This window comes from Phacochoerus africanus, chromosome 15 (assembly GCF_016906955.1).
Source record: "Phacochoerus africanus isolate WHEZ1 chromosome 15, ROS_Pafr_v1, whole genome shotgun sequence".
Taxonomy (NCBI): Eukaryota; Metazoa; Chordata; class Mammalia; order Artiodactyla; family Suidae; genus Phacochoerus; species Phacochoerus africanus.
The window spans coordinates 113,440,408-113,464,897 of record NC_062558.1 but is presented as its reverse complement, the minus strand read 5'-3'; the positions used below and the strand labels follow the sequence as shown (position 1 = coordinate 113,464,897).

Below are 24,490 nucleotides of genomic sequence, written 5' to 3'. Positions count from 1 at the left end.
ATCCCAGAAGACCGAGCGGGGATACCGGCTTGCACAGAGGAAGAGGGCACTAGCCTCGCGAGGGAGCCTGGGAGTAGTAGTCGCCTTCAGCAGAAGTCCAAGTGGCACGTGCTATAGGCATACTGTATAGTTTTGTACTGCGCGGAGAGACCTGGTGGGGAGCGGGAGGTAATACTAGAACTAATATTTGCACATCTTATTTTCCTTACATGTCCAACTGTCGGAATGCTTTTTTTGGTCTGACGTTTTACCTGCTGTTCGTTCCGTTTCACCTTAGTCCCAAGTGGGCCTGTGTTTTGAAACAGCACCCCCTCGTGGGCACCCAAATGCCAGGAGCTAAATCTCACCTTATACACTGCTGCAGTATTGGGAGTTTAACCTTAAACTTCTCTCAGAGCTACCCTCAGAGTAGCTTCTCTTAGAGATACTCAGAAATTCACGTTGACTTTCATTACCAAATTTACTTCCTGCTGCTGCAGATCATCTTGCTGTCCTCCAAGGCAACAGATATTATCTTGCCTTGTTTTCCTGTCTGGAATACTTGAATCTTGAAATATCTTTGATGCCCTAATTTTATCCAGGAAAGCCTTTTTGGTCATCCCAGCCAACCGTGATACCTCTTTGTATATCTGCAGTCCATCATTTTTTTTTTTTTTTGGTCTTTTTGCTATTTCTTTGGGCCACTTCCGCGGCATATGGAGGTTCTCAGGCTAGGGGTCTAATCGGAGCTGTAGCCGCCGGCCTACGCCAGAGCCACAGCAACGCAGGATCCGAGCCGCGTCTGCGACCTACACCACAGCTCAAGGCAACGCCAGATAGTTAACCCACTGAGCAAGGGCAGGGACCGAACCCTCAACCTCATGGTTCCTAGTCGGATTCGTTAACCACTGCACCACGACGGGAACTCCATCATTATATTTTTTAAAAAAAGTTTTGTATTACAGACGTTTTTAAAAACCATGTCAAAGAGTATAAAACTATTTAAGTATGAAATATACTTGGCCTGGAGTTCCCTTTGGTGGCACAGCGGAAACAAATCCAACTAGGAACCATGAGGTTGCGGGTTCGATCCCTGGCCTTGCTCAGTGGGTTAAGGATCCAGCGTTGCTGTGAGCTGCAGTGTAGGTCGCAGACATGGTTTGGATCCCACATTGCTGTGGCTCTGGCATAGGCCGGCAACCGTAGCTCCGATGTGGACCCCTAGCCTGGGAACCTCCTTGTGCCACGGGTGCAGCCCTAAAAAGACAAAAGAAAAGAAAAGAAGTATACTTGGCCTACAAATAAAGACATGTATAGGTCCCAGTGAAGAAACAATCATTTGCATTCTTTTCTCCTGTCCTAGTCCCAGAGCCTGTAAACGTGAACCCGTTGGGGCTAGCTAGAGGAGAATAGGAGAGTTTGTTCCAAAAGGAACTGTCTGAGGGATCAAAAGGATTTTTAAACATGGGAAAGGGAGGAATAAATTATTTGTTGAAATCAGTTGATTATATTTTTTTCTGAAGAAAGAACAGAGCACATGTAATGGACTCTAACTCTTGGAGAACATCAAAAAGAATTTTCAAGTTATTTTTCATACAACCTCTCTTGTAATTAGCATACAGTCATTTCAGCCTTTTTATTTTTTTATTTTTTTATTTTTTTTTTTTGTCTTTTTGCCATTTCTTGGGCCGTTCCCGCAGCACATGGAGGTTCCCAGGCTAGGGGTCGAATCGGAGCTGTAGCCACCAGCCTACACAGCATCTCGGGATCCGAGCCGCGTCTGTGACCTATACCACAGCTCACGGCAACGCCGGATCGTTAACCCACTGAGCAGGGCAGGGACCGAACCCGCAACCTCGTGGTTCCTAGTCGGATTCGTTAACCACTGCGCCACGACGGGAACTTTTTTTTTTTTTTTTAAAGTATTGAGGTATAGTTGATTTATATTGTTAATTTCTGCTGTATGACAAAGTGACTCAGTTATACATAATAGTTTTTCATATTCTTTCCCATTATGGTTTATCACAGGATATTGAGTATAGTTCCCTGTGCTATACAGTATTTATCCATCATATATATAAGACTTTGCATCTGCTAATTCCAAACTCTCAATCTTCCTCTCCCCCACCCACCTTCCCCTTTGGCAACCACAAGTCTGTTCTCTATCTGTAAGTCTGATTTTGTTTCATAAATATGTTGATTTGTGTCTTTTTTTTTTTGCTTTTTGCTTTTTAGGGCCGCAATTGTGGTGTATGGAAGTTCTCAGGCTAGGGATCGAATTGGAGCTACAGCTTTGGGCCTACACCACAGCCACAGCAATGCTCCATCCGAGCCCAGTCTGTGAACTGCATCACAGCTCACGGCAATGCTAGATCCCCAACCCACAATCGAGGCTTGGGATCAAATTGGAGCCACAGCTGTCAGCCTATGCCACAGCAACTGAGGATCCAAGCCTCGTCTGTGACCTACACCACAGTTCACAGAAACACCAGATGCCTGACCCGCTGAGCAAGGCCAGGGATCCAACCCACATCCTCATGGATACCAGTCAGATTCATTTCCCCTGCGCCACATCAAGAACTCTGGTATTTATTTTTTTCTGAGTTCACTTAGTATGATAACCTCTGGGTCCATCTCTGTTAGTGCAAATGGCATTATTTCACTCTTTTATGACTGAGTGATATTCCATTGTGTGTGTGTGTGTGTGTATCATATTTCCTTTGTCCATTCATCTTGTGATTGACATTTAGGTTGTTTTCATGTCTTGGCTATCATAAATAGTGCGGCTATGAACGTAGGAGTGCATATATCTTTCCAAATTATACCAGTTTTATCAGCGTATGTGTCCAAGTATCAGATTGCTAGATCATACATCAATTCTATTTTAATATTTATTTATTTATGGCCTTGCCCATGGTATGCAAAAGCTCCCAGGCCAGGGCTCAACCCCACACCACAGCACTGACCTAAGCCACAGCACTGACAATGCCAGATCCTTAACCACTAGGCCACCAGGGAATGCCAACAGCTCTAGTTTTTTGGGGAAACTCCACACTGTTTTCCATAGTGACTGTGCCAATTTATTGGCAATCCACCAATAGTGTTGTCACTGCAGTGGCTCAGGTGACTGCTGTGGCTCAGGTTCAATCCCTGGTCCAGGAACTTCCAAATGCTGTGAGTTTGGCCAAAAAAATAAAAAGACACACACACACACACCACACACAAAACAGTATTGTTGAGTTAAAGGATATTTACACTTGGGAGTTCCTGCAGTGGCACAAGGGGATTGGCAGGATCTCTACAGTGCCAGGAAGCAGGTTCAATCCCAGGTCTCAGCACAGTGAGTTAAAGGATTTGACATTTAAAGCCACAGTTGCTGTGTAGATCAGATCTGACCCCTGGCATAGGAACCCTGTATTCTTCAGGGCAGCCAAAAAGAGAAAAGAAAAAAAGGATGTATACATTTGAAATTTCAGTAGATAATGCCAAATTAACCTTCGAGAGGGAGTTCCCATTGTGGCTCAGCGGGTTAAGAATCTGACTAATATCCATAAGGATGAGGGTTCGTTAATGGGTTAAGGATCCGGCATTGCTGCAAGCTGCTGCCAGATACAGCTTGGATCTGGCATCGCTATGACTATGGTGTAGGCTGGTAGCTGCAGCTCCCATTCATTTGACCACTAGCCTGGGAACTTCTGTGTGCCTCAGGTATGGCCCTAAAAAGAAAAAAAAAACAAAAAAAAACCTTCAGGACAGTTGCATCAATACACATTCCCACAAAAAAATTCATGAGAGGAGAGGACTACTGTTAAAGGCTGAATCTGTGTGTGTCATAGGCAAAATTCATCTGTTGAAGGGCTCCACACCCAATATGACTGTATTTGAAGACCAAGCCTTTAAAGAGGTAATTAAGGCTAAATGATAATAAAGGTGAGGGCCTAATCCACTAGGACTGGTGTCCGAAGAAGCAGAGACACCTACCTGCAAGCCAGGGAAAGAGGTCTCTGTAGGAACCAGCCCTGCTAGCTCCTTGATCTTGAACTTCCAACATCTAGAATTGTTTAAGCCACTTAGTCTGTGGTATACTGTTATGGAAGCCTGGGAAAACTAATACAACTCTCTTTAGTTTCTTATCAACCTTTGGAATGAATTGAATCTGTTCACAATTTTCTGTATAAAAGAGTCATATGAAGGCAACAAATTTATTTCCAGTAAACCTGGAAATAACTTGCCAATGAGAAATCAGTAAGAACCAATACAGGGTGGCCACAATTCTTCCTCTAGGAAGAAACATTCTAAGAGATCCTCTGTAAATGCTGGTGATTTGGGCACTAATTATGGTCATTATTATGATGACCAGGCTTTAGGAAGAAGATTAATGTTAAAGAAAGCAGAAAGTTGGGCCATTTTTGCTTTATTCAGCATCTGATAAAACAATATTCACCTACCTGTGATGTCTTCATGGAATCTACTAGAAAAGATAAGAATATATCTCTAGGTCTCCAGTGCCATCTAGACAGGGATGTTGTGGCTGCTAGTTTTCTTGGCAGGTGCATTCCAAGGGACCATGAAGAAAAACCTCAGAGATATAGGCCACCAAACATTGGGTTTCAATCACATCTTTGCCTGACACAAGAGACTCATAATAACAGAATTCCCATATGATTTTCTACAATGAGAAAGTGTGCTGATCAAGTGAGACAAAATACGCAGTTCATATGACATATATTTCTCAATATGAATTAACAAATCAGCATTCTGGTTTATTTTGAGTGCCTCCTATGTGCCAGGCACTGTTTTAGGCACTGGAGATACAGCAATAACAAAATAGACCAACAAATATACAAGACCAAAAAACCCTCCTAACAGAGCTTACGTCCTAGAAGGGAGACGATCTCCAAGTAAATGAAGAGTCAAAATAATTTCAGAGCGCTAGAAGAGCTATCAGAAAATAAATAAGGGAGTTCCCTTATGGCACAGCAGGTTAAGGACCTAGCATTGTCACTGCAGACTCAAGTTGCTGCTGTGGCATGGGTTCAATCTCTGGCCTGGGAACTTCTACATGCCGCAGGAGTGGCCGCCCCAAAAAGGGGGGATTCCCATTGTGGCTCAGGAGTAACAAACCCAACTAGTATCCATGAGGATATGGTTTGATCCCTGGCCTCACTCAATGGGTTAAGTATCGGGCGTTGCCATGAGCTGATGTACAATGGCAGCTGCAGCTCTGATTCTACCCCTATCCTGAGAACTTCCATATGCCTTACACACAGCCCTAAAAAAGCAAAAAATAAAAATAAAAAAGTAAACAAATGAGATCAAGAGTATAAAAGGTAAGGGGACAATTTTATATGGTGTGATCAGAGAATGCCTTTGAGGAGGAGACATTTGAAATAAGCCCTGAATCCCAAGGAAGGTCTAGCCATTCAAACAGCGCTCTGTGGTAAGAATAGCCGGTGCCTGGGCACTCAAGTAGGAACAATTTTGTTATGTTCAAAAAGAAGACTAGTTTATGGAGTTCCTGTTGTGGCTCAATGGGTTAAGAACCTAACTAGTATCCATGAGGATGCAGGTTTGATCCCTGGCCTTGCTCAGAGAGTTAAGAATCTGGAAGCAAGCTGGGGCATAGGTCACAAATGCCGCTCGGATCTGGTATTGCTGTGGCTGTGGTGTAGGCCTGCAGCTGCAGCTCTGATGTGACCCCTAGCCTGAGAACTTCCCTGTGCCCCCCACCCCAAAGACTATTTTAAATAAAGGATTATAGAAAACAGGCAGAGTAGTACTAAGATAATGACTCATGTATATTTAATTTGTGTGAGTCAGTCTCCTGAATCTGATGAATTCTGATTCACTTCCTAAATTGAACCTCTAGAACCGCAACACTGAGGACCAGACCCGATGTGGTCAGAAACCCTCAGGATGGCTCCCAATAATCTCTGCCTCCTGTTATTCACACTCGTATGTAGTTCTCTCCCGTATCGTACCAGGGTTGGTCTGTGTGGCCAATAATATAAGGCAGAAATAGGAAGTTCCCTTGTGGTTCAGGGAATTAAGGACCTGGCATTGTTGCTGAAGTGGCCCAGGTCGCTACTGTGGCACAGTTTCTGTCCATGGCCTGGGAACTTCCACATGCTGCAGGTGTAGGCCGGCAGCTGTAGCCAATTGGACCCTTAGCCTGAGAACCTCCATATGCCTCGGGTGCGGCCCTAAAAAGAAAAAAAAAAAAGAAAAAAAGAAATTAGAATTAGAAAAGTAGGGATTACTGTCCCCAATTCCCATATCTACAGTGTCTTGCACTAATGACTGGTATCAAAAATCCTGGAATGCCACTGAATTATTCACTTTAAGACGGTTCATTTCAGGACTTCCCACTGTGGCTCAGTGGTAACGAACCTGACTAGTACCCCATGAGGACGTGGGTTCAATCCCTGGCCTTGCTCAGCGGGTTAAGGATCTGGCATTGTCGTGAGCTGTGGTGTAGGTCACAGACACAGCTCAGATCCAGTGTTGCTGTGGCTGTGGCTCGCAGCTACAGCTCCGATTCTACCCCTAGCCTGGGAACTTCCACATATCTCGGGTGTGGTCCTAAACAGACCAAAAAAAAAAAAATTTAACGTCTTTTGGCCATGACCATGCCATTGGAAAGTTCCTAGGCAAGGGATCAAACCCACACCACAGTAGTGACAATGTTGGATCTTTAACCCACTAGTGTACCAGGGAACTCCTAAAATGGTTAATTTATGTCATGTGATTTCAACACAAAATAAAAAAGGGAGCTCCCATTGTGGTGCAGCGGAAATGAATCTAACTAGGAACCATGAGGTTGAGGCCATCCCTGGCCTCACTCAGTGGGTTAAAGATCCGCATTGCCATGAGCTGTGGTGTAGGTCGAAGACGCAGCTCAGATCTGGTGTTGCTGTGGCTCTGGCGTAGGCCGGACTACAGTTCCAATTCAACCCTTAGCCTAGGAACCTCCATATGCCGCGGGTACAGCCCTAAAAAACAAAACAAAACAAAACAAAACAAAAATAAAATAAAATAGAATAAAATACTGGGTGCTCAAATCCATCTCTCCAAATCAGCTAAGCCGGCCACTCTCCAGACGTGCTCTCATTAAAGAGCTTCCAATAGACCTACTGCCTCCCTAACACACCCCAGGTCTATCTGCCAGGCATCTATGACTTCTCCTCCCCTTTTTGCCTGCAGCACAATTCCCAGAGCTGCTCTGGTGATGTTTTCCTCTCCTTCACCAGTTTCTGGTCCAAGCTTAGAAGGCAGAGAAGAGCACTGGGTCAAGTACTTGTTAGCTGCGTGATCTTGGGCAAGTTACTGAGCCTCCCTAAGCCTGGTTCCTCGAGGAGCTAAAACCACTTACCTTAATCGCCCATTCAACAGTGTGAGATGATAGTTCCTTAAAGGAAACAGAACCAATAGATCAGCTGAAGTGGGAATGAGAGGGGTAATTTCCTGGAGGAGATGAAGGAATAAATGAGGTTTAAAGGAGGTATTAATTAGTTAGTAGACAAAGAAGAGGGAGAAGAATGTTTTCCAGAAAGTTTGCATTTATTAAACTTTCTGAATCTGTTTCCTTCCTTTTTTCTTCCTTCCTCTCTTTTTTTTCTTTTTGTCTTTTTGCCATTTCTTGGGCCGCTCCCGCGGCATATGGAGGTTTCCAGGCTAGGGGTCTAATCGGAGCTGTAGCCACCAGCCTACACCAGAGCCACAGCAACGCGGGATCCGAGCCGCGTCTGCAACCTACACCACAGCTCACGGCAACGCCGGATCGTTAACCCACTGAGCTAGGCCAGGGACCGAACCCGCAACCTCATGGTTTCTAGTCGGATTCGTTAACCACTGCGCCACGAAGGGAACTCCTCTCTCTCTCTCTCTCTCTCTCTCTCTTTACCACACCAGCAGTATGCAGAAATCCCCCTGCCCAGGGATCAAACCTACACCACAGCAGTAACCTGAACCACAGCAGTGACAGCAGCAGATCCATGACCCACTAGGCCACCAGGGAACTCCCTGAATGCTTTCTTGCTTGTTCAATGGAGGTAATAGCACCTTCTTCCAAAGATCATCATGAAAGGCAAATGAGGAGTTCCTTTGTGCTGCACTGGGTTAAGATAACATTGTCATTGGAGTGGCTTGGATAGGGAAAGGCGAATGGAGGTTCCCTCGGTATACAGAGGTTCCCAGGCTAGGGGGTCTAATCAGAGCTGTAGCCGCCCATCTGCAACCTACGACACAGCTCACGGCAATGCTGGATCCTTAACCCACTGAACAAGGCCAGGGACTGAACCCACAACCTCATGGTTCCTAGTCGGTTTCATTAACCATTGCGCCACGATGGGAACTCCATTGGATAGCTGTTTTGATGCAGGTTTGATCCCTGGCCTAGGAACTTCCACATGCTGTGGGGGTGGGGGGCGGGGCAAACAAATTTAAGAAAAAAGTAAATGAGGTCTTAGGTGTGACAAACCTAAGGGAACCTTAGATTCAGAGGCGGCAAAGTCCCCTATATGGTGGGTTGTGAGCCCCTTTGTCCACTCAAGTGATTGGTGATCACCATGGAATCTGGCCAAGCTAGTTGTTTGGAATGAGTGGCCTTAGGGGTGAGTGGTTACAGGGTTGGGGGAAGGCAAATTCATGGACAGTAGAGAGTGAAAGGGGTCCGGCCAATCTAGCCCACTCCTGATGCTTTTGAAATAACAGATAACTTCAAAAAAAAGTCAGAATGGAGCTAATGTATGTTGCGTACTGACAAAATGGCTGGCATTGGGCTAGGTGACTGGGCGTACATTGTCTTACTTGATTCTCACCAAGCTGCAGGTGCCAAATGGAGAGGGTAAAGCAGGAGTTCAGAAGGGGGAAGTCAGTTATCCCAGGTCATTTGCTAGTGAGGGGCAAAGCTGGAACTTAAAGTGAGGTGTCCAAAATTCCACACTAAGGTTTTGTTGCTTTAGGTTCCCTTTACTCCCAGTAGTGCTGACCTCTGCCCTGGGGAATGTGGGGAGGAGGTGGACACAGGCAAGGGATGCTGCCAAGGAAATAACTGTGTTAAGTGTGGATGACTTCAGTCACATCCCTCTGCAGCCTTCTACCCCCCCTGTTCACCCCCCAGGGGATGAAGATAGGGAAAGCTGGGGGTGGGGGAATCCACAACTGCAGATGGAATGCTGGAGTTAGTGCAGGGCTGTCCTTACAGCTCCCTTCCCCCACCTTCTCCTAAGCACAAAGGAGGGGATCCCCATTCCTGGGCCAGCCCTCTTTTCAACCCCCAGAATCTGCAACTGCCCATCATTTCATGCTCCCTCAGCAAAAGCCAAGGTGGAGAGAGAAAGGGTCTCATAAACATTTAAGCCTCCACATCTGTAACCCTCCCCCAGTCAGTTAAGCCAGCCCTGCAGACTCTGGGCGGGGGTGAGGGAACCTTCACAATCAATCCCCACCTAAGTAACAAAGGGAAGGAGGACCCTCCACACAGTCTGGGCCAAAAGCCCTGGAAGCGGGGGGGGGACACCAGCCCAGGTCCTCAGGGTCTACTCGTGGAGCCCACCATAAAGCTTAAGGAAGAGAAGCTAGCAGCTGAGGACCCCCCAGAAGTGAGGGGGGCCAACTCCCTCTTCCAGACAGCTCCCCTCCCCTCCCTCCTTCCGGCTAATAGGTATTTCCTGTTTATGAGGCAGCTAAAGCTGGGCTTTTGGGAAGAGATGGAGACGGAGTCCCCCGACGCCCCTCCAGGTTAGGCTGGGGAATCCTTGAGGAGTGCTGAAGGTTGGGAGGCGCCTCCCTGGGACAGGAGTGTCCCTTACGTTGACCAACCACATCATCCTCCCTTCCACCACCGCCCCCCCCCCCCAACTAAGGCCCCAGACCCCATGCGTAAGGGGCACTGGAGGGGTATATTTCCTGTTCTCCCCAGTCTTCGAGGCCCTCAAGGAAAGCAGCTTCCAGAGGAGGGGGGAGGCCGGGAGAGGGAGGCCAAGACTGGATGGAAAAAGGGGGAGGGAGGAGAGCGTCTTGACTGATGAGTCAGAGTCTGCTCGGAGGAAGGATGGCCTGCGGAGTCCCCCCTCCCCAGCCCAACCTGGCGGTCATTCTGCTCCCCCCCACCCCCCGCCGCCTGCAAAACGCATTTCTCAGGCTCTTAGGCGGGGGAGGGCCAGGATCTCGCCTAATTAACCCTTTTAGCTGCAGTCCCAACTGGTTTAGCAGGCAAGGGAGGGGCAGTTAATTTAGAGGGGAGATGCGCCAACGGTGGCTACAAGAATTAAGGTAGCGCTGCTTTCCCCACTCAGGTAGGGATCGGGGCGTAGAACCAGGGGCTTCCAGAATAAGTATTCGGCTTTCAGCAGAGAGCAGGGGTTGGGGGTCGGCAGTCCGGTTTCCCTCCCTGAGCGCGGCCGGGGGTGGAGAGAGAGCTACACCTCACAGCTCACCCTGGCTCCGCCTTCCCTAGCCCCGGCTCCCGCTCCGGCTCCTCCACGCTCCCAACTCGGCGGCGCCCGGACGACAGACACACTGCGTGAGGCTTCGCCTCCTTTCCTCCCCCCTCGCCCGCCCTCTCCGCCTCGGGGTCGCTGCCTCGGTCTCCTTTTATAAAAGCTGCGTCACATGCATGCCGAGCCCAGAACGCTGCCGGCCTCTCGCCGCCCGCCCGCCGCGCGGCGCACGCACGTCGCCGCTAGCAGCGCGCCCGCCTGGGTCACTTTGACACGGCTTTCCCCTCCCACTAGCAGGCAATTAGCATATTAATAAAGCCCGGCCCAGCCCGACGGGGGCTGGAGAGCGGGCGCCTACGAGAGCTAGAGGGAGAACGAGAAGGAGCGCGAGAGCGAGAGGGGGGCGAGCGGCGGCGGCGGCAGGAAGGGCGGCGGGAGCGCACAGACACGCACACGCACACGCGCACACACGGACACACACTCCGGGGACGCACACCCGCGCGCACACACGCAGAGGCAGTTCGCCTTCCTGCCTGATTTCCTTCCTGTCTGCTCCGTGCCTGACAGGCCCCTAGCTGCAGCCAGGGGACGCCCGCACCGGGCCGAGGCCGGGCCGGGCCGGCCGCGAGGGCAGCGAGGGCCGCGGGCGGCGGCGGCGGCTCATGCCCGGCCTGTCCCTGCGCGGGGCGGGCACCGTGACTCGGCTGGGCCCCCAGCGGCGGGCGATGTGAAGATGTCAGTGGGCTGTGCCTGTCCTGGTGAGTGGGGCGCGCGGCCGCCCGGCCCCTCCCTCCCGAACCCTCCCAGCCGATCCCTCACCCCTTGTTTGGCGAGAACTTGTGGGGGGGGGGCGTCGATGGCATGGCGGTGGCCGGGGGCTGTGTGGGGTGTGTGGGCCCTCGGTGAGGGGAGGGTTTTCCCCAACTGTGTAAATGCGCAGCAGCCCAGAGGCACGGGGAAGAGGTGCTGGGGATAGGTTGTGTGTGTTTTTTTTGGGGGGGAGGCTAATTGGGGATGGGTTTGGGGGGGCTGAAATTCCCAGAATTCCAGGGTGTTAGCCAATCAGAAGTGAGTCTGGACTTTTGACCCCCCCCTCAGGTCATCATAGAGTTGTGATTGGCTGGTTTGGGTTGCCCCCACCTTCCTTGCTGCCTATTCCCTCTTACACATTCTGTGACACCTCCCTCCAGGCTGTTTCTGAACTCCGTGTTTGGGAGGAGGGATTGATTGGGGGCCATCTTGCCCCCCTCCAAATTATCCTGCCTGTTGCTAGGGAAGGTTGGCCCTCCTCAGGGATAGGAGGTTGGGGGGGGTGGGGCAGATAATTGGGCCCTCGGGTCTGGCATCTCCGCCCTAGTGGGAGGGGGGATGTGGCCGCCCCAGGCAGGCTGGGAAATAGAGTGACTTGTCAGAGTTGAGGGGAGCAATGCTTGACCCCAGAGAGAGGGCTTAGTTAGGTTCAGATCCCTGCCTCAAAAACACATCAGTTCTTGCCAGTAGTAGCCTGGATCTGAGTTCTTTCCTGGGGAGGAAGAAGGCTCTAGCAGGAGCCTCTGCCAGGAGGAGAGAGAGGGGCCATGTGACAGGAGAGGTAGTCTTCAGAGGGCCTCAGAAAATGGTTTATACCCATCTCCAGGACTCTTGGTTCTTGAATTATCAGTAGAACCTCCTCCTGTCCTGTCCCAGGCAGGAATTGGCTTTCTTTTGAAAGTCAGGTGTTCCTGGTTTGGATCCTTGCCCCTCCACATGCCCTGTTCTCTGGGAGGCCCATACTCCACAACTGGACACCCCCTGCCAAACACACAATCCCCAAAGGAAGCTGCCAGCCTGAAAGCTTCCTTGAAAATCATGTGACCCAGGCCAAGCTGGGCTGGGCTGGGCACACACTTAAAGTGCCTGCTGAGGCTGACATTTAAGGGGCATGGGGCCCAGAGGGAGGGCTAGTAGAGCCTGAGGATCCTGGAATATCCGGGTGTGGGAACCCCTGGCTCCTGCTGCAGAGGGTGGGGGAGAGGAGGAGAGAGAAGAGCCTGCCAAGCTGGAATCCTGCCTGGCCCCATCATTCCTCCTCCTACCAGCTTGGTGTGCATGTTTGTGTGTATTTTCTTTATAATTGCTCCATAGTGGTACCCTGTTAGATCCATCCATTTCATCCCATGGCCTTGATCTTCCATCACAATACATAAGCATAGCTAAAGCACCGAGTCTTAAATTTTGATTATAATTTCCTACAAATAGTTGACAGTAGGTGGGTATGTTAGGTTGTCAGGCTGGAGGTGGGTGGGAGTTTGGCCTTGAAGATGGGGTAGGGTGCCTGGGTCCAGTAGGAGAAGGGAGAAAGTTTCCCTCTCAGTCTCTCTGGGAGCAGCATGAGGACAGAAAAGGACCTGTGTATGTGAGGGGGACACCTTCAGTCAGTGCCCCAAGAGGCATGTTCCTTTTGTGTGTTTGGTGGTCTGGTTGGGGAGGAGGGGGCAAAGGAGTGGGGAGTCTTTTTCCTGAATGTGAGCAAGTCTTATGGATTGATGCCATGGAGGATAGATGGAGGTTAGCTTTCAAGGAGAGCCACTTGGGCAGGGGCATGAGAGTGGCCTCGGGGTGGGGAATGGTAGGAGTTGGGGTAAGGGAGGGGGACCAGGCTTGCATGGGTGTGTGGGAGCACATGGTTGAACACAGGACAGGAACATCGTGGCAGCATGTACAGTCCAGGCCCAAAGACACCCCCCCCAACCCGAGCAGCCCTGGGGTGGGGGCCCAGGCTCCCTGGCAGTCCGCCTGCCTGCTGCCTGCCTGCCTGTCTGAGTCTCTCCTTTGTGCTCTGCTGTCTCCCGGCTCCTCCTCCCCCAGCCCGGCAGAGACAGCACATGCCCCACACATGTGACTGAGGGAAGCCAGAGCACACGCAGACCCACACACATGCACACGCGGAGGGAAACACAACAAAATACACACATACACACATCTAGCTCCCATAGTGCTCCTGGGGTGTGGAGTAGCTTCTGGGGCCTTGACCAGGAGCAGGGAAAACCTCTGCTAAGGGGCATCACCCTGGGCTGGGCAGGTTGCTGAGGGGCCAGAGCCTGTTTGGGGCAGCATGTGGCTCCGAAGGGTTAAGGAAGGGAGGAGTAGGGGGAGGGGAGGAGGCAGCAGTGGTGGCGGCTGGGAGCCAGGAGAGGAGGATGGCAGAGCGCCAGGCCAACGGGGAGGCCGGGCACAGACAAAGGAAGGGGGGCAGGCACACTGGAGGCCTGGGTCAGGGAGCCCCAGGGGCCCCAGGCAGGGGGCAGTGCTGGTACCTTATCCTCCTAGCTGGGGCTGGCTGCTGCCCTTGAGAATTCCCACCTCCCGGAGGGGAGCTCTCCATCTTCCCTCCCTCATCACCTTTGTCAGTCTTGGCTGCTCCCTGCTTTCTCCTCACCACACCCCCCCCCCAATTTTAGAGCCTTCTAACTCAGACTTGCTCTCTTTAGTTGGACCTTTACTGCCCCTGTGCAAGTGGGAGAATTAAGTCAGAACTGAGAGGGGAGCAGCCTTGCTAGAGAAGGAGGACTAGGAGAGGGCCTGTTTTGAATAATGTCAGAGTCTTAATACATCTTGTTTTCAGGCACCCTTCTTGAAATTTGTAGAGACAGACTGGATGGGGCTTCTGAACTCTGAGCCGGGGGCAGAAGCCAGTGCACACACTCATCTCCCATTCCCAAGTAGACAGTCAGTTGGGGCCTGGAGTAGCCATTCCTTGGCGGGGTCAGCGAGTAGGAATGGCTGCAGCGCCCCAGGGCTGAGCTTGTATGAGTGGGGTGAGAAGTCCAGGGTTCCAGCCTCAGGCCTTCCTGTCTCACTGTAATCTGTTCAAGTTAGGATAATATTTGGCCCTGGATGCTATTAGGATCTTATGAGGTACTGTCTGTGAATGCACTTTGCAAAGTTTAAAGGCACGAAGCAAATGATAGGAATTGTTCTGTCACTGGGGGGAGGAATGTAGTCATCCCAGAGTTGGGCTGTAAATATGGGAGTCAGGGCAAATGTCTCAAGTCCTGGTAGTAGGCTGTATAATGGTAGGCATTCTGGCTGAATAGTATAGATTTTGATGTGTTTATGAAAGCCAGAGTGCATCATATGGCCAAGCTATGATGGAGAATGATGTGCAGATCTCAAAGAGGGTGGGGTTAGTCCCTGAGTAACAAATGATTAGGATGTGTATGTACCAGTCTATCAAAGCTTCAGGGGGTGTAATGCAATTTGGAGGTGTGTCTTAGGGCTAGGGGGCATGTGTGTTATAGGTCCCAGTGTGTAATGTAATCAGGGTCTGACATAGACTGTGTATGTGTCTGTGTGTGTGCTGGGTTTGGGTTTATTGGGGCTTTGAGGTATATTACAGGTTGAAATGTGTATCAGGTACTGATTTGTGTGAAAGTGAGATGTGTTGTCATGTGTGGAGGATGTTCACAGAGCCAGGTGTAATAGTATTATTGCACAGTCAACCAGTGTGTATGTCATGAAGAATCCTGGCATGGGGCTGTGTGTGAATGTGGTTTGGGGAATGGGCAGGGAATAGAGAGTAGAGACTCAAATTACAAAGAAGTAGGAGGTCCTTACTACACAGACACACACCTGCCCCACCCCTCCGTGTGTGTGTGTGTGTGTGTGTGTGTGTGTGTCTGTCTGTCTGTCTGTCTGTCTGTCCAGGTAATAGGGTCTGGACCACTATCCAAGTTTTAGAGACACCCCCTCTCTCGGGAGTCCCCCCTTACATTGGGGAACAGGTCCTACCCCAGTAACCATATGCCTTTTTTTCCTGGGGTGTAAGGTAAGATTCAGCAGAAGGCTAGACCCATTCTGCAGACCCTTAGATGGGCAAGTTTGCCTTCCCCAGCTTTGACAGAGCCTCTACCCTGTACCCACCTGTGTCCAGTGGTGGTGGTGGGAGGTAGGGGGAAGGGGGTGTCCTGCTAAGGCAGATCTAAGTCAGCCTTTGGAACTTAGCTGGGTTGGGGGCAGAGAGCCCAGGAGAGACCCCTCCCTCCAATCACTGTTAACAGGCAGAAGGCTGAGTTTGTCTCTGTCAAAAATAACCCCCTGGAGCCTCCCCCCCACCCCCCAGCTGCTCTGGGATTTCACCCGAGGCTGAAGCCCAGGGCGGCTGCCCAGGCCAGCCTTTCAACCGGAGAAATCACTGGGGAGAGGACGAGAGATTTAGGGGAGGTTTGAGGCCTAAAGAAGATACTGGGAGTCTCCAGAGAGGAGAGTGCTCTCCTCCATCCATGCCTGTGGCTCTGGCCCCGCAGCTCCCCCCTTGGGGCTTGGGGGCAGCCTTCTAGTTCCCGGCCCCCACAGATCTGCCCTCCATCCAGGTCTCTTCAGACCCAATCTGTCTTCACCTCTCTTTCCCCAGTCTCCCCGTCTCTGTCTCTCTTTTGTTTTTCTCAGCAGCCCTCCCTGCCTGCCTCCCTCGCTCGCTCCCTCCCTTCTCTCCCTCTTCCTCTTTCCTCGCGGGGGAGGGGGCGGGGCCGGTGGGGGCAGCTCCACCCTCCGCCCGCCCTGGGGCCTCATTCTGAGAGAGGCTCGGAGAGGCGAGCGGGGAGGGAGGGAGAGAAAGGGAGGAAAGGAAGGGAGCCGGCGGGCGCTGCGTGTGTCTGTGCGTGTGCGAGTGTGAGTGCGTGTGAGTGCCGGGCCCTGCCTCTGCTGGTTGCCCCGGCGGAGGGGCCTGCTGGCCTGGGGAGGGCGGGCGGGCTGCTTGGAGGCAGAGGCAGAGGCGGCTGCGGGGAGAGCCGAGGAGGAGGAGGAGGAGGAGAGGAAAGAGCGGAGCAGCCATTGTTGAGGGAAACCTTGCAAACAAAGAAGGCTCCGGACTCCCTGCGGCCCCCCGCCCCCCAGGCCGGCCCCCTGGCCCCCAGCCCCCGGCCCAGTGGCCATTGTAACTTTCCCCCGGGGCTGCGGCCGCCACGGGGCGGGCCGAGGCCGTGCGTGCGAGTCTTTGTGCGGCCAGCGGAGTGGAGCTCCCAGCCAGGCCTGCCTGTCCCACTCGGGACATGAGCGGCTGAAGTTGGCCCCCGCCCCAGTCCTCACCCCTGCCAGGGCCCCTCTGGGCTCCCCGCCGCTCCCCGCACCTCTCCTGGCCCCTCTCAGTTCTCCCAGGTAAGTAAGTCTGGGCACCCTGCAAGCCTGTTGGGGGTGGGAGGAAGGTCCTCCGACTGGCCCAGGCCTGGTATGCTGGCTGGGAGAGAGGTGCCCCAGCTCCCAGAGGCCAGGCTCTCGGGCCTGCTGACCTATAGTCACCCCCAAAGGGAGGGGACCTGCCTTCGGGTCGGGCCGGTTACCATGGAAATGCCCAGCCGGAGGAGGTGCCCCCCTAGGCCACAGGATGCGGCTTCCATTCTGTGAAAACTTTACTAGTTCTGGGCTCTTCCTCTCTCCTCCCCCTTCCCAAGGGCTCCCAGATTGCTCAAGGTGGGAGCCCAGGCTCTGTCTGACTCCAAGACTGGATGACACATCCATCCCCCCCCCATCACGTTGCTCCCTCTACCCCTCTGCTGGGGACAGGCAGCAACAGGGACAGATGGTCTGGGTGATGTTCCCTCCCCTTCTCTTCTCACTCCCAAGCCCTTGTGCTGGGCTACTGGGAGTTGCTATGGCTCTGGAGAGATGCTGAGTTTGTTTGTGTCCATTCACTGGAGGTGTAAATCGAGGCCCCAGAGCTTTGGGCTTTAAAGCTCCTCTGAACCGTTACCTGGCCCCAGGCAATGCCTGTCATTTCTCTAGTGAGAGAAATTGAAACTCTGAAACTTTTTTCAGAGTTGGAGAGGAACCGAAGTGTCCTGCCTCCCTTCTCTTTAGGGTCTTGAGCTGACACATTTCTTCAAGTGGCCCGGAAACTGAGGGGCAGGAGCAGTCATGCTTTTGGGGGGGGAGGAGGGCCCAATCTGCTAATCTGACTATTAGGCTCATTGCCCAGGCCCAGCTTCTGGTGGGCAGTGTGACTTTTGGTTTCCTGGGGGGCCTTAGTCCACCTGTCTGTGGAGTGGGGGGACTTGGGGCTGAGTGGGACTCTTCCTTGAGGACACAGGCTCCTCATTCAGTCCTAACTGACATGTGATGGCTGTGTGCGTCGTGCTGAGAGCATGTGGATGTGGCCTGCAAGCTCATGCATGGGGCGAGGGCCTGTTGCAGGCACCCTGCTCCTGCCTGGGGCTGCTGGGTTCCAGCCCATGATAGGCATGTTAGGGCGAGCCGAGGGTGGAAGCCTGCTAGGCAAGATGAGGCGCACACGTGTGCAGGTACACACAGGCTCTGACTCTGGCACCTTCGGGGACCATGTAGGGTTGGCCCCTCTGGGACCCCCCTTTGGCCCGTATTGTGAGGAGGGGACCCAAGGGAGAGAATTAAATGACACATGTTGGCACAGGGTCTTCCTTTGTCTCTTCCCCTCAAGGAACAAAATAGATGTTGTATCTCAATTGGAGATGGGCTCAGATACAGCCAATACAGCTGCCCTCAGGTTTGAGGAAGCAGCTGCGACTAGGGCTTTGCTTCAGTTTTCTCCCCTATCCTGTGGGGAGGGGGGAAATGGCATTGTAGGGGGACTTGGCTCATACCCAACTATGGATGTAACACTTTTTCCAGTCAGGAAATAGTACAGCAGGAATTGTGTGCTGCAGGGTCAGGTGGAGAGGAGACACACGTACGTGCACATGCAGAGACACACACAAGCAGAGACCCTTTCCAGTTGCCTCCTTCCTCCTAGACAGCCCCCAGAAACCTAGGCTCCTTCCTGGGCTTCTGCTTTTCTGTTTGTAACTAAGATGGGATCCATTGGAGACCCGTCCACCTCCTTCCCCCATTTCAAGTCTCAGAAGAGAAAAGGGGTTTAAGGCTTTGGGTTTCTGGTTTGGAGACTATGCTAGGCCCATGGTGGGTGTGGGGGAGGGGGCTGGGCTGATAAGGGAGTGGCCGTTGGTGGGAGAGGCAGAAGGCCCAACTGGTTATCTGGTGGGCGGCACCCAGCAGGCACCCCCCCCCCTTTATCTTTCTATCCCCTGCTCTCCTGAGACCCTGAGAGGGGGGAGCAGGCAGTTGGCAAAATCCCCCTTCACCCTCCCCCACCTTGGTCTCCAGAGGGCAATAGAGGGGCAGAAACACTATAGGATATGGGAATCCGAAGATCTAGGCTCAAGTCCTAGCACTGCCTGTTAATCTTGACAAGTCCTTTTGAGCTTTCATTTGCTTCATTTTGTAAAATGGGTATGTGGAGTTCCCGTTGTGGCACAGCGGAAAGGAATCTGACTAGGAACCATGAGGTTTCAGGTTTGATCCCTGGCCTCGCTCGGTGGGTTAAGGATCCAGTGTTGCCGTGAGCTGTGGTGCAGGTCACAGACGCGACTCAGATTTGGCGTTGCTGTGGCTCTGGCGTAGGCCTGCGGCTACAGCTCCAACTTGGCCCCTAGCCTGAGAACCTCTATATGCTGCAGGTGCAGCCCTAAAAAGACAAAAAAAAGGGGGGGGGAGGGAATGTTACAGTTGACCCTGCTACTTCACAAGGTTGTAATGATTGAACAAAATATATAATGTAGATGCAAAGGAAGTTTATCAAAATTAGATTCTAGTGTTTGGATATTTATTTATCCTGTGGTATTGACATTTCTTCCCAGTTCCAATTCCATCATCCCTGGCTCAGCCATAAGAAGAAATGGGATCTTGGATATTAGGGCTGAGAATTTCTCGTTTCTTAACAAGACAAGATTGGAGCCAGATTTAGAAGTGGAGATAGGTGTTCCCTAGGGTAGTCTCCCTCCCGTAGTGCGCTCGGTGACTTCAGAAGACCAGTGCCTGTGCCTATAGTCCAGCAGACTTCCAGGAGCGCTCCCAAGAGGGACTCAAGGGACCCCTTCTTTCTTTCCCTTCTAGGTTGTTCCTCAAAGTCATTCAAGCTGTACTCGCCGAAGGAGCCCCCGAACGGCAACGCCTTCCCCCCTTTCCATCCCGGCACCATGCTAGATCGGGATGTGGGGTGAGTCTCTTGTTTACTTCCTGTCCCTTCCCCAGATGGCATCATGCCTGAAAAGGGGAGGGAGTGACACCCCCCAATAATTCCTGTCTTCCACCCCCATTCTCATAGCCTCTTCCCTTACACAGCCCAACTCCCATGTACCCGCCTACATACCTGGAGCCTGGGATTGGGTAAGTGGAGTCCAGTGGGGAGGTTGGTGCTTTCTATTACAGGGGTGAAGGCAGAGATGGTGGGGGAGGCTCTGCTCCTGCTGACCTCTCTTCTGTACTTCCCCCAGGAGGCACACACCATATGGCAACCAAACTGACTACAGAATATTCGAGCTTAACAAACGGCTTCAAAACTGGACAGAGGTATGGCCAGGGAAAAGGAGCTGGGAGGCAGAGGGCCATCTGGACACCCCTGTGGCATGTCTTCTGACACATGCACAACACCCTTCCCTGTGTTCCTTAGGAGTGTGACAATCTCTGGTGGGATGCTTTCACAACTGAGTTCTTTGAGGATGATGCCATGTTGACCATCACTTTCTGTCTGGAGGATGGACCAAAGAGATACAGTGAGTGGCCTCTGGGGGGTCCTGCCAATTCTGCTGGAAGAGTGTACACCTTGTGTGTCCTTTTAAGATCTGGGAGTGGGTATTTGTCCCAAGTGATCTGTCTTGGTAGGGGTGGTATCTGCCTGACCACTTTTGAGATCCTTCTGTTCTAAAGAGATTGTCCCATCTCTGCAGCCATTGGCCGGACCTTGATCCCACGCTACTTCCGCAGCATCTTTGAGGGGGGTGCTACAGAGCTGTACTATGTGCTCAAGCACCCCAAGGAGGCATTCCACAGCAACTTTGTGTCCCTCGACTGTGACCAGGGCAGCATGGTGACCCAGCACGGCAAACCCATGTTCACCCAGGTCAGCACCTAGCTGAGGTGGAAGATTGAAGTACCTGGGTTCAATTCCCCTCCTGGCTCCCAAAAATGTACTTGACTGTTCCCCAGGGAGGCATGATGGGAAGTGGCAAGATAAGCACGGAGGGCAGCAGACAGGCTGCGATATTAGCAGATGCATTGAGTTTGTACATGACAGTTTTCTGGGCTGCAAGGGGACACCAGTGAACAAGAGCCTGCTACATGTATCAGTGGCTACAAGAGTCTGTTAGGCATTGCTACTCTGTGTGTGGTGTGTGTGTGTGTGTGTGTGTGTGTCTCTCTAAGGGCCCAGTGTGTGGCGGGGATATGAAGAGACCGTCCGTGTCAGTTATGTACCCAGTTTTATGTTCAGGTGGCAGGAGTGTACGCAGCGAGAGAGTCATAAGCAAACAAGAGAACAGGTGTACTGTCAGGTATGCAAGGAGGTGGGCAGACTTGTGACACACTGTTTCCAGGTATGTGTGGAGGGCCGGTTGTACCTGGAGTTCATGTTTGATGACATGATGCGGATAAAGACATGGCACTTCAGCATCCGGCAGCACCGGGAGCTCATTCCCCGCAGCATCCTTGCCATGCATGTGAGTTGTGGGCAGAACTTAAGATGCAAGGGTGAGGGCAGGTGGCGAAAAGGGTGGAACAAAGTCTGCCATTTCCCGACCGTGGCCCTAGAGAGAGAGCGGAAGTTTCTCCATCTGAAAAACGGGTTTTTACATAGTAGCCCCTTTTCTCTCTCGGGGGTGTCACGAGGCTCAGGTGATAGGGTAGGTGTGAGCAGATGCAATCCAGGTGCTAGTATTCTTGTTTTTTATTTTGTTTGTTCATTTTTGGTTTTGCCACACTGGGTTAACTCTGGGTGCTAATATTCTTGTCTTTCTCTTCCTCTAGGCCCAGGACCCCCAAATGTTGGATCAGCTCTCCAAAAATATCACCCGATGTGGGCTGTCCAATTCCACTCTCAACTACCTCCGAGTGAGTGATGACACAATTTCTGCCCCATCCCACTTGATCTCCGCTTCCGGTCTGTCCCCTGACAAGCCACTACCTATCTCCCCCCAGCTCTGTGTGATACTCGAGCCCATGCAGGAGCTCATGTCCCGCCACAAGACCTACAGCCTCAGCCCCCGTGACTGCCTCAAGACCTGCCTTTTCCAGAAGTGGCAACGCATGGTAGCACCCCCCGGTGAGTGCCTTGCACCTGCACCTGCTCTTTCCAGGACTTGATGCTGCTCCCCACGCTGTGCGTCTCCTCCCGGAGCCCTCGCCTTGCTCCTGGGTCTTCAAGATTGGGATCAGGGTAGGCTCCGGCTCCTGAGGAGCCAGAATGTGAACAAGGAGCCCAGGGCCCTACCCCACCTGAGTCTCCTTTCCCTGGCACAGCGGAGCCTGCACGGCAGCAGCCCAGCAAACGGCGGAAACGGAAGATGTCAGGGGGCAGCACCATGAGCTCGGGGGGCGGCAACACCAACAACAGCAACAGCAAGAAGAAAAGCCCAGCCAGCACCTTCGCCCTCTCCAGCCAGGTACCTGTAAGCATCTCGGCTTTCTTCTCTCTTCTGGGCTGCCCCACCTCTGACTCCTAACCCTTGACCCTGTCCTATCCTGAGCTCCCCAGCAGACATAGAAGCAAAGACAGTTTTTCCCAGTGTCCTTTGCCAGCATGGGCTGACTGCTGTCGCTGATGAGGGTCCCTTGTCAGTCACATGCATGATTGTGACCACACAGACTCAGACATAGCAACATAGGACATAAAGGGACAGCTTTATGGGATCATATGGATGATGAAGACAGACAGTTTAGGGGCACACAGGCCATCAGAGAGACACACATGTCAGCAGAGGGACACACGGACATGAATGTTTGTGAATCTAGAGTACCTGTACATGCCCATGCACACGAGTCCCCCACTGGTGGTTTTGATCTGCTCCCTCTTACATGCGGACAGAAGTTTAGGAGCCCCCTAAAATTCTGAAGAGATGAACTAGGGAGCTAGAGGAGTAGAATGACTTCTCCCAGAATCCAGTGGATAAGGGTTAAAGGCTGCGATGCTTTGCAGTTCTTCGGTGGGAAGGATTCCAGGGGCTGAGGGTGTCAGAGGAGTTTGTGGTTTTAAACTGGGGTATGAATAGGGGGTGGGGGCGTTGAGTTTCCTGGGTGGGAACTGGGGCTCTGGGGGTATCTGCTACCCTGGGCCGGGCGAGCCCCTGCCCCGATTATGTTTGGGGACCTCCGCCACTCTCAGGATGTGATGGTGGTGGGGGAGCCCACCCTGATGGGCGGGGAGTTCGGGGACGAGGACGAGAGGCTCATCACCCGGCTGGAGAACACCCAGTTTGACGCGGCCAACGGCATTGACGACGAGGACAGCTTTAACAACTCCCCCGCCCTGGGCGCCAACAGCCCCTGGAACAGCAAGCCTCCATCCAGCCAAGAGAGCAAATCGGAGAACCCCACGTCACAGGCCTCCCAGTAAAGGCCTTGCCACGGCCACCCAGCACTCTGCCTGCCTGCCCCACTCCTCGCAGCGCCAGGGAGCAGAAGGCAGAATGAAGAGACTGAGCATCTAAAATGGGCAGCCTCATCCACCCACTTCAGGGAGGACCTGGACTCGCTGGGGGCAGGTGCCAAGATTTGCCCCCCCACTGGCCCTGGGCTGGGGCTGGCCTCTGCAGAACCTTTGGGAGGAAGGGGGTACTCCCGTGGATGCCTACGTGGACCTGGGCCTCTGAGAAATGTCCTGACCACCCCCCAGGGCATTTGCCTCCATCCTCATCCCGGGTTCTGGGTTCCCCCATCCTCCTGACTCCATCCCCTTCAAGCCTGGGGTTGTCTGTACCCACAGCCCTTAGGGACTTAAAGTTGTGGGGCTTGGTTGAATGCCCCTGTCCCACACCCTCCCCTTAGGTGGCTGGTAGTAGAGGGATAAAGCTCTGGACTCCTCCCTCTGCCACCTATCCCAGCTCCAAGTTTTTTTTTTTTAAATAATATTATTAAAAATGTAAGTTTAAAAAAAAAAGTCACTCATGTCCCCCCTCTTCCCCTTATTAAAAGTCCAGCTACCTCCCTACACCTGGAAGATGGGTGGCTCAGGGCCCAGGCGGAGGCAGGGGGTAGGCATTACCATTTTATACAAATGAGAGCTGCAGACCAAGGAGACGCTTGGCCATCTTTCTTCCCTTTTCCTCTGGGCTGACTGGAGTGGGGAAGGCATGCCATGGGGTAGGGGGCCATCGATGGCCTCACCTTTGGGACACCCCCCCAACACACACACTCTTGTCTCTGTCTCTTTCCTCTAGGACTCTGGGCTGCCCTCCTAGTGCTTATGCCTCGCTCTCTCCCAGCCCCCAGCCCCCTCCCTTCGTGGTGTGTATAGTCTTAACAAGTCCTCCACTAGAGCAGCTGTTTTGGATGGGGGACGGGGGAGGCTCCCTCCCTTAGGGAGCGTGGCGGGAAGGAAGCAAGCAGCCTAGTTTGTCGCTGTGTGTTTTGGTTTTGTCTCCGTTGGGCAGCCGTGGGGTGGGGGAGGGGTTCACCCACTCTCCAGTACTCTTTTACCCCAACTCTTCAAACTGCCCACCTCATCCTCTCCTGCCTTTCACAGAGGGGTAGGAACCACTGAGGATGTCATAGCTCTAGGCCCCCCGGGGAACGGTGGGCCTTTGTCCCCCAGCTGAAGTAAAGGCTCTTTACTCCCAGTATCCCCCAGTATCTCCTCCCTCACCTTCTTCACAGAAGGATGGGGAGGCAGCCAGGCTCCTCAGCTCTCTTTCACAGTTGGACATGTGGAGGCTCCAGGCCCAGGGTGAGGCCAAGAGCAGGGTCCCATGAGTCTGGGTCCAGCTCTGTGGCTTCGCTGTTTTTTCCTGTGGCCAGTTCCAGAAGTGTTGGCACCACCTCTCTCCTCACTCTTCCTTCTGGATTCTGGGGTCCCCTGTTTCTTCCACTCCAGCTGCCACAATTGGAAGGCTTTTGTGTCAGGAGCTGAGGAAAGGGGTAGGGAAGATGGATGTCCCACCCCACCTGTAATGCCCTTTTTTTTTCTTTTTTTTTCTTTTTTTTTCTTTTTTTTTTGGGCCATTTGAGTCATGTATGGTACCGATCAATAAAGAGACTTTTCGGTTTGAGAGTGTCTTGGTTGGTCATTGATG

The 24,490-nt window shown here is 52.4% G+C and overlaps 1 protein-coding gene and 1 non-coding gene across 7 annotated transcripts; both read left to right on the top strand.

The window, feature by feature from the left end:
- The first annotated feature begins 1,297 nt into the window (after positions 1–1,297).
- Positions 1,298–1,426, top strand: LOC125117122 (small nucleolar RNA SNORD22). Its single transcript, XR_007132491.1, has one exon. It is a non-coding gene; the product is annotated as a small nucleolar RNA SNORD22 (small nucleolar RNA).
- A 9,444-nt stretch (positions 1,427–10,870) lies between these two features.
- On the top strand, positions 10,871–24,466 carry LDB1 (LIM domain binding 1). Of its 6 annotated transcripts, none has more exons than XM_047760211.1 (11): positions 10,871–11,179; positions 19,323–19,425; positions 19,551–19,595; positions 19,703–19,778; positions 19,879–19,981; positions 20,156–20,328; positions 20,801–20,923; positions 21,231–21,314; positions 21,402–21,525; positions 21,723–21,865; positions 22,585–24,466. In XM_047760211.1, exons 1-11 carry the CDS (start codon positions 11,155–11,157, stop codon positions 22,813–22,815), a joined length of 1,230 nt encoding a protein of 409 aa, XP_047616167.1. In that variant the 5' UTR covers positions 10,871–11,154; the 3' UTR covers positions 22,816–24,466. The 6 variants fall into 6 exon arrangements, with proteins under 6 accessions (XP_047616167.1, XP_047616166.1, XP_047616164.1 ...); XM_047760210.1 differs by having other exon boundaries at positions 21,723–21,871; XM_047760209.1 differs by having other exon boundaries at positions 11,157–11,179; positions 19,534–19,595; positions 21,723–21,871.
- The last annotated feature ends 24 nt before the right edge of the window (positions 24,467–24,490 follow it).

Coding starts and splice junctions, on each gene's coding strand:
- LDB1 (XM_047760210.1), top strand. CDS start 11,155: ATGTCAGTGGGCTGTGCCTGTCCTG. Junction 19,426..19,550: donor ATGCTAGATCGGGATGTGGG/GTGAGTCTCTTG, acceptor TCCCTTACACAG/CCCAACTCCCATGTACCCGC. Junction 19,982..20,155: donor GGATGGACCAAAGAGATACA/GTGAGTGGCCTC, acceptor CCATCTCTGCAG/CCATTGGCCGGACCTTGATC.